The 10,000-nt window shown below is 46.5% G+C and overlaps 1 protein-coding gene across 1 annotated transcript in view; it reads left to right on the plus strand.

Annotated features, from left to right (window-relative positions):
- nbas (NBAS subunit of NRZ tethering complex) overlaps positions 1–10,000 on the plus strand; it is a 138,181-nt gene that overhangs the window by 16,642 nt on the left and 111,539 nt on the right. The window contains 4 exon segments of the mRNA XM_083689392.1: positions 1,064–1,333; positions 3,242–3,367; positions 3,710–3,861; positions 4,482–4,619. Of these exon segments, the coding sequence (XP_083545518.1) occupies positions 1,064–1,333; positions 3,242–3,367; positions 3,710–3,861; positions 4,482–4,619 (686 nt within the window).

The raw sequence follows: 10,000 nt of genomic DNA on the forward strand, positions 1-10,000 counted from the left end.
CAGACTGCTAAATGTTATAGGGCTGCTAAATGTTGCATACCCCCCCGCCATCGTCTGATGGGCCCCAAGCTTTCTGGAGCTCACTGCAGCTTGCTCTGGTATACAGCTGAGGAGGGAAACGTGTGTGTGTGTGTGTGTGTGTGTGTGTGTGTGTGTGTGTGTAGGCTCTGGCTGCCAGATCCAGCAGCATCAATAGTAGAACAGAAGAGAGGAGAGAAGAGCATGAGAGGAGAGAGAGAGAGCATGTGAGGAGAGGTGGAATGTTTTAATCCCTGCTGAGTCTATCAGATAAATATCTAAGTACAAAGTGGCGGAGAGAGGGAGAGGGAGAGGGAGAGAGAGGATTTTGCCACACAGTGCACTTGACCTTTATATAATAGGCCAACAAAAAATAAACATACTTGTTTGTTTTTTTACCCTTCATTTCGGGATCACTGATCTCATAAGATCTTGATAAAGCAGAATCTCATATAGAGAGGTAGCTCTGGCTGAAAGCAAATGCAACACACACACACACACACACACACACACACACACACACACACACACACACACACACACACACCCTCATCCTTCTCACCAACAGTCTGTATGAGAGTCGTTTCCATCAGTCCCTGCTGAGGCCATGCCAGTGCTCATACACAAATCACTTCCCTTCTCTCCCCTCCACCAAGCACTTTAATAACATGTGTGCTCTCTCTCTCTCTCTCTCTCTCTCTCTCTCTCTTTCTCTCTCTTTCTCTCTCTCTCTCTTTCTCTATCTCTCTCTCTCTCTCCTCCCCTCTCTCTCTCCTTCTCAACCGCTTTTGACCTCTATCTTTCACTACTGTCCTGCGTGGGCGTGTATTCATCTCAGTGTGAAGTGTGTTGTGACCCTGTCGACACACACACACACACACACACACACACACACACACACACAGAGGCACACACAAACAGAGACGGGCCAAGGAATGAAATGCACTTTTACGACTCAAATAAACTTGAAACTTGACCTCTCTCCCTCCTTCCCCCTCCCTCCTCCCTCCTCCCTCCCTCTTCCTCTCTCCCCCCCCCCCCCCAGTGTGAGGTGAGACTGGCCCAGAAGCGTGGTCGTCTGGAGAGCAACATGAGCACCAGCAGCGAGGACGAGGAGGGAGAGGACGGGGACTCGGACGAGGACGAGGAGTCCTCGGCCAAGGCGCGCTACTTCAGCTACGTCAAGCAGGGCCTGTACTACGTGACGGAGATGGAACGTTTCGCCCCGCCGCGCAAACGGCCCCGCACCGTGGTCAAGAGCTACCGGCTGGTCAGCCTCCGTTCAACCACGCCCGAGGAACTCTACCAGAGGAAGGTGCGTTCCGGGAAGACGAACGTTAGCCATCGTTTGATGTCGGTGGTCAGAGATACGTCGATAAAACGTTCTTAGATGCGGATACGAGTCACGGCACCACGTAACGGTAGTCACGACGCCGCGAAACCGCTTTGCCTCCCCGCATGGCGGGAAAATCCTGTGAAATATGTTGGACGTCGGACGACCTATCATAAACGTCATGAAAATCCAATACGCAAAAAGGTTTACAACACAACAACGAGTCCCTCCGCGACAGATCATGTGATATACAGATAGACGTTGCGCGTCGCACGATCATTTATAAACCTGCATGCCGTACAAGTCCGGGAATGTAACCAAAGGTGCAAGCGCTCCGGATGAAAAGTTGCTCGCTGGCGAACTCCGCCACAGTCGCCGGGCTGAAGTGAGAGAAGTGAAGTGTTGATGAATACGCTGTGCATTTTTCAACGAGGCCGCATGAATTTACATTTTCCTCAATGCTCTCGGATCTGTACAAACCGACACAAAAGTATTACTGCTGTCACTGCAGAAGTGCAGCACAGACAACATTCTCCATCAAACAGAGGAGAGAGAGAGAACCCTGTCCACTCTGCTGTGTTCAGAAGTTAGAACATTTATGATTTATCATTGTCATTAGCTATCATCCATCATCACCATCATCATCCTTATTAAACGTTACGAATTATAATCATCATCAATCACCATTATCTCTGCGGAACACGGTGAATACTCTACTTGCATTCACGCTACTTGTCTCCACTTCCCGGGCATGGCTCTGCGTGCGTGCGTGCGTGCGTGCGTGTGTGTGTGTGTGTAAGCCCTCTCCTTTGTCTGGATGCAGCTGCTGCTTTTGCGTAGGTTTGTAGTTTACACACACACACTCTCACTCTCTCTCTCTCTCTCCACCCACACACACACACACACACACACACATACTCACTCACTCACTCACACACACACACACACACACACACACACACACACACACACTCTAACCATAGACCCACTCCAGAAGTTCCCTAGGGGGTTTATAGTGGAGGTGCTTCGTAGGGAGGTTTGTGGCCCGTTCAGCATGGCAAAAGTGTTCAGCGGTGTTAACGAGCTGGAGCAGGTAGACGTTCGCTTCCCAGTCATTCTCTCCTGTCGGGTCCTCTGCTTTTAAGAGGGCGGTAATACAAAAGAGTGCCGCAACAGTCGTCTCCTGTGAGAAGGGCATTGGCAGCTGGTACTAAACACTTTTTATGAGTTGATTCCAGCGAAAAATAGGAAATAGTTTTTGAAGTCCTTCCACGGTTGGTTTATTGAGTGGGACGGTTATTGCCTTGAAGCAGCGGCACAGCCATGCTAATGTGTTTTTTCCCTGTACGCCCACGCACATAGGGTAGACACTCACTCACACACACACACACACACACACACACACACACACACACACATAGGGTAGACACACACACACACACAGGGTAGACACACACACACACACATACGGTAGACAGGCACGCGCATACACACACACACACCACACACACACACACATACAGTAGACAGACAGGCACACACATACGGTAGACAGACAGACAGACACACACACACGCACACGCGCGCGCATATGGTAGACAGGCGAACAGACTCACACTGAACAGAAGTCATGATCTTCTGTTGAAAGTAATAATATCTGGGACATTGAATAAATGTTGATGCCAAAAAGACTTTTCAGAGGAGGAGTAGGAGGATGATGACGATGATGATGATGGCAAGGAGGAGGAGGAAGAAGAGGATGATGGTGATGGTCATGATGATGATGGTGGTGATGAAGATGATGATGATGATGGTGGTGATGATGATGATGATAATGATAATGATGGTGGTGATGGTGATGATGATGGTGATGGTGTGTGTGTCCTTCAGATTGACAGTGAGGAGTATGGTGAGGCGTTGTCCCTGGCCCAGGCCTATGGGCTGGACTCTGACCTGGTCTACCAGAGGCAGTGGAGGAAGAGCACTGTCAGCATCGCATCCATACAGGACTACCTGGTACGTGTGTGTGTGTGTGTGTGTCTGTCTGTGTCTTTATCTATGTTTTTACTCTGTGTCTGTGTCTGTATGTCTGTCTGTCTGTGTCTTTATCTATGTTTTTACTCTGTGTCTGTGTGTGTCTGTCTGTGTATGTCTTTATCTATGTTTGTTTGTCTGTCTGTCTGTGTCTTTATCTACGTTTGTTACTCTGTGTCTGTGTCTGTGTCTGTGTCTATGTCTGTGTCTGTGTCTGTGTGTGTGTGTGTGTGTGTGTCTGAGTGCACCACAGTCTATCTATAAGTGTAAGAGTACACTACTTTCCACCAATAGTTGACGCCCCCCCCCCCCCTCCTCCTCCAGAGTAAGATCCGTAAGCGATCCTGGGTTCTTCATGAGTGTGTGGAGCGTGTCCCGGAAAACGTGGACGCTGCCAAGGAGCTGCTGCAGTACGGCCTCAAGGGCACAGACCTGGAGGCTCTCATCGCCATCGGCAACGGAGAAGACAGGGGCAGGTGGGGATTCTGCGTACATTGGGAAATCATGTTTACATTATATATAGTTTCACAGGACAGACAGACACACACACACACACACACACACATGCATAGTTACATAATCACATAAGCACACACACACACACACACACACACACACACACAGTGAGGAACCTCTGTCGATGACACATACACACTCCCACATAAACTCTTCAGTCATGTAGTTTGTTAACATACTCATCCACCTCTACTTCTCACACAGAAATTAATGACAAATATTTGCCAAACACATATTTATCTGTGGCAAAAGACGAGAACGTGAATCTTCTCCTTTGAGAGGGGCGTTTAATTTGAGCCATGTGCTGGGCAAATCATATTTACAAACTGATGTTGTTGTGATCAATATCAGCTAATCTGCCCAGTACACACACACACACACACACACACACACACACACACACACACACACACACACACTCACTTCTTGTCAATATTTGCTTTCTTGTCAATATTTGCTATTTGTTTTTTATGTCCCATGCACCAACCTCACCAAGTCAATTTCCTGTATGTGCAAATATACTTGGCCAAATAAAAGAATTCTGATTCTGATCACACACACACACTCCTGTCTCCCACAGATTCATCCTCCCCGGGGACCTGGACATAGACGAGGTCCCCTATGAGGACTTCCTGTCTGCAGAGGAAGAGCTGGACAGGAAGAGGGAGGTGGAGAACAGGAAGAGACAGGAGCTGCTGGCCATAGTGGACTTCAGCAGGTACCAGTGCACCATTTAAAGGGACCGTTCACGGTTTGAAATCTTATAGTCAGATGGTTCCTGGCGTTGAAAGGTCATGGGCCAGGAGAAGCTGTAATCCATGGTTCATCCAAGTTACTTTGAGGTGATTTGCTCACGAATGTTAAAATGTTTTTTTTTTTTTAGTCATGACCATAATTTTGTTTGTTAGCGGTGGTTAAAGTGAGCTAAAGTTAGCAGTGGCTATTTAAACAACTCTGAACCATGGGTGACAGTTTCTCCTGGCCCCCGGCCTACTTTCAGGGTAAAGAACCATGTGACTATCATGTTTAAAACAGTGAACTATCACTTTAAAGGGGTTGTTCCCTCAACAGTCGGATGTGCGTGAATTGTGGTTGCTAGGGAGAGCTACACTGCGCTGATCTGCAGGTTATGATTGACACGTATGAGATCTGTGATGTTCTGACTAGGAGCTCTGCCCTCCCAAGTAGCTTCCATAGCTCGATTGTAGACACATTTGTGTTTATCCCCCCCTCCCCTCCCCTCCCCCCATGTTAATTAACATAATCAAACAAAGAAAATCGGATTCCTGTGATGTACCACATGACTTCACTCCAGTCTGTACACCTAGACACGTTTGTAGCCCTTATTCTGGTTATTTAGCCAGCTTGCAGCAGACGCATTTTCTAATATAATGCAAGCGAATAAGTTTTACATTTACGGCATTTAGCAGACGCCTTTATCCAAAGCGACTTACAAGAAATACATTTGTTTAAGTAAGTGAATCATCTATCCAACAGTAATCATAAGACAAAGTAATCAATGTTCACACCAGGGGCCATTGGCAGTCGCAATGCCACAAGCCTTTTTTTAAATTTTGTATATAAATAACAGGAGAGAACTTGTACAGGGGGGTAGTGGGGGTGAAGAGGTCTCTAGGGTAGGGTTAGTACAGGGGGGGTAGTGGGGTGAGAGGAATAAGAATTTAATAAGTTTAATAAATAAACAAGAGGGTGGACTTTGCCAGGTAAGTGAGCGGGTGCCATCAACTTCCATTACGTTGGAAGACGCGGAATTGCAAGTGAAGGTACAGTACGTGGTTAATCCTGCAAATGAGATTTTACAGTGAACTATCCCTTTAAAGTGAAACAAAAAAAGGGGGAAAGACTGGCAGTGTTTGAGGTCACATACTTCCATACTATTTTAGTAGGCGTAGGAGTAGGTACCCTTCAGTGTAGGGCGCATAGAGAGGGAGAGGTCTGTACAGGCTGGATTTGAAGTTGCGTACTTCCATACTAGCTAATAGTCAAAGCCAGTGTGAGTGGCCGTCTAGTGTGCTTGAAAGGCCAGGACGTCATCGTGCTGCAGTCACTGAGAAATGAAATCTGGGACGTGAAAATGTGAAGCACACATTATGCACTGCAGGACTGTACTGTTGTATGTTGTGCCAGATTCTTAACACAAATGGATAGAGGGAGGAAGGGATGGAGGGATGAAGGGATGAAGGTGGGGGTGACTGAGGGGTGGTAGGTAAGGGTGGGGGAGAGATGGATGGAGGGATGGAGAGGGGGGATGAAACAAAGAGGGAGAAGACAAAGGAGAGAGAGAGAGAGAGAGAGAGAGTGTGTGAGAGTGTATGTTAGTGTGTGCAGCATACTGGGTAAAGGACAATCATCCTAGGCTTTAGAAGGCTGTAGAATGTATTTTAGAGAGAGAGAGGAAAAGGCTCCTAGAGATTATTAGCTAATCTTTACGAGATAGTGTATGCCTTTGTTGTCTGGTGCCCAGGGAAGGACTAATGAAAAACCCTTTAGTGATCGCTAATCAGCCAGCGACTCACACACACACACACACACACACACACACACACATACACTCACTGAACACTTTATTAGGAACACCTGCACACCTTCTCATGGTGGAGGTGGTGGAATGGTGTGGGGAATGTTTAATAATACCAATCAATCATCTCTTGAATGCCACAGTCTATTTGAGTATTGTTGCTGACCATGTGCATCCCTTCATGGCCACAATTTACCCATCTTCTAATGGCTACTTCCAGTATGATAATGCACCATGTCACAAAGCAAAAGTCATCTCAAACTGGTTTCATGAACATGACAATGAGTTCAGTGTTCTTCAGCGGCCTTCCCAGTCACTGGATCTGAATCCAATAGAACACCTTTGGGATGTGGTAGAACGGGAGATTCACAGCTTGAAAGTGCACCTGAAAAATCTGCAGGAATTGCGTGATGCAATCATGTCATCATGGACCAGAATATCAAAGGAATGTTTCCAACATCTTGTGGAATCAATGGCACGAAGAATTTAAGCTGTTTTGAGAGCAAAGGGCCCTACCCAGTATTAGTATAGTGTTGTAATAAAGGGAGGCCCTACCCAGTATTAGTATAGTGTTCCTAATAAAGGGAGGCCCTACCCAGTATTAGTATAGTGTTCCTAATAAAGGGAGTATTACCCAGTATTAGTATAGTGTTCTAATAAAGGGAGGCCCTACCTAGTATTAGTATAGTGTTGTAATAAAGGGAGGCCCTACCCAGTATTAGTATAGTGTTCTAATAAAGGGTGGCCCTACCCAGTATTAGTATAGTGTTCTAATAAAGGGAGGCCCTACCCAGTATTAGTATAGTGTTCTAATAAAGGGTGGCCCTACCCAGTATTAGTATAGTGTTCTAATAAAGGGAGGCCCTACCCAGTATTAGTATAGTGTTCTAATAAAGGGAGGCCCTACCCAGTATTAGTATAGTGTTCTAATAAAGGGAGGCCCTACCCAGTATTAGTATAGTGTTCCTAATCAAGTGTTCTATACACTAAAGTGTAGACTCTACATGTACAGGAAACAGCAATTATTCAAATTTTGTTGCTGGTGGCAGTCTTTATCTCCCCCCCCCCCCCCCCCCCCATCACGTTTTATTTAGTTATTCGGTATAAAACCCAGCCCTGAAGAATCTAATCAGCAAATCCTCAACTCCTGAATGAGAAAGTGCTGAACGAGCGGGTCGTCAAGTCCCAATGTCTTCCCCTGCTTTCGCTCTCTCTCTCTCTCTTTCGCTCTCTCTCTCTCTCTCTCTCTCTCTCTTACTCTCCATCCCCCCTCTCTCTCTCCCTCCCTCCCTCTCCCTCCCCCCTCCCCCCGTCTCCCTCTCTTTCTCTCTCTCACTCTCTCTCTCGCCCCCTCCCTCTCTCTCTCCCCCTCCCCCTCCCTCCCCCCGTCTCCCTCTCTCTCTCTCTCTCTCTCCCTCTCTCTCTCGTGCCTATAAGACGAAACAGTAATAAACAGTACATTAACACACTCTCCAAACAAAATGACATCACCTTCTGTGTTGGGAGACACAAGCCCAGAGCCAAACACACAGAGTGCTCTCTGGTCCTAAAGAGACAACCTTCCTTCCTTCGTTTGGGACCCCCATCACAAACCAAGGAAAAACCTTGACCATGTACAAAGTTAGTGCCAATGAAAAGGGCGGACACAGAACAAACATGGCCGCCCAGGGAGGACGAAGCTGAGACAGAGCTCTCCACTTCCGCATGAAATGTGACAATTACAAATAAATGAGAGGAAACGACTTTCCCAAATTTGAGAAAAAAAAAGAAAAACAAATCTTTAAAGGTTTAAATGTCATTGTTGATGGATCATTTTTGTTTTGCATTTTGATGAGAGAGAGAGAGATGCAGAGAGAGAGAGAGGGAGAGACACAGAGAGAGAGAGAGAGAGAGACACAGAGAGAGAGAGAGGTATAGAAGGGCAGGAAGAGAGGGATAGCAGAGCAGAGCGACAGAGACAGAGTGTGTGCGCACATATTGTGTGTGTGTGTGTGTGTGTGTGTGTGTGTGTGTGTGTCTGTGCGTATTCCTGTGTGTTGAGGCCAGCCCAGACAGCGTGAAGCGGGTCTCTGATAGATGCCTAGCTCACCCTCCAGCCTTGGGGCCGTGGCCACGGACAGAGATAGATAATAATTCTCTTAATTTCTTTTTAACTGCACCGCCATTACTGAAATGGCTCAATATCGATCAGAGCAGTGCAGATTGTGTGTGTGTGTGTGTGGGGGGGGGGGGGGGCGTTCAACCGGGCAATTTTCTGTCCCAGAGCAGGCGTCGAAGTGGAGTGTGATTATTTCGAATCGCGTCCGGCGTACGATTGGCCGTAATCATCGGAACCAGCGCTCGGTGAAGGCTATCGGCGCTCCGAGGCTTCCGAATCATGATTAAAAATAATGACTACATCTCACATCAGCCTTACTCAGCTCAGAGTTTAACTTGACTCAAACTTCATGAGACTTGCTTCATATTTCATAGGAATCAATCATAGACTTGTTTGGAGCGTGATTCTTACAATATATGCAACTTTTGAAACTTTAAAGCAAAAAAAACCCCAAAAAAACATTGAAAATGGAATTAGCAGAATGGACACATTGTGGGTCATTGTCTTGTGATGCATGGTTTAATACAAAGAAATCCCATTGATTTGAGATCCATGTCTTTTCTACTCTATTTCTATAGATATCATCATCATCTTAATGTGATTTGACCCTAGATCTGGTCATCAGGGTAGAGTAGAGTAGAGTAGAGTGGAGTTGGGTAAGGTAGAGTAGAGTAGGGTAAGGTAGAGTTGGGTAAGGTAGAGTAGAGTAGGGTACGGTAGAGTAGAGTAGGGTAAGATAGAGTAGGGTAAGATAGAGTAGGGTAGGGTACGGTAGAGTAGGGTACGGTAGAGTAGAGTAGGGTAAGATAGAGTAGGGTAAGATAGAGTAGGGTAGGGTACGGTAGAGTAGGGTACGGTAGAGTAGAGTAGGGTAAGATAGAGTAGGGTAAGGTAGAGTAGAGTAGGGTACGGTAGAGTAGAGTAGGGTAAGATAGAGTAGAGTAGGGTACGGTAGAGTAGGGTAAGGTAGAGTAGGGTAGGGTAAGATAGAGTAGGGTAAGGTAGAGTAGAGTAGGGTAAGGTAGAGTAGAGTAGGGTAAGATAGGGTAGAGTAGGGCAAGATAGAGTAGAGTAGGGTAAGGTAGGCTAGAGTAGGGTAAGATAGGGTAGGGTAGAGTAGCGTAGCGTTACACTCTCCAAGTGGAAATTAATTTTCTGCAGCAGACATACACTTCATGCACACTTTGGGCCTGTTAATACCAATCAATCATCGCTTGAATGCCACAGCCTATTTGAGTATTGTTGCTGACCATGTGCATCCTTTCATGGCCACAATTTACCCATCTTCTAATGGCTACTTCCAGCATGATAATGCACCATGTCACAAAGCAAAAGTCGTCTCAAACTGGTTTCAAGAACATGACAATGAGTTCAGTGTTCTTCAGTGGCCTTCCCAGTCACCGGATCTGAATCCAATTGAACACCTTTGGGATGTGGTAGAACAGGAGATTCACAGCTTGAA

This window comes from Argentina silus (assembly GCF_951799395.1).
Source record: "Argentina silus genome assembly, chromosome: 17".
Taxonomy (NCBI): Eukaryota; Metazoa; Chordata; class Actinopteri; order Argentiniformes; family Argentinidae; genus Argentina; species Argentina silus.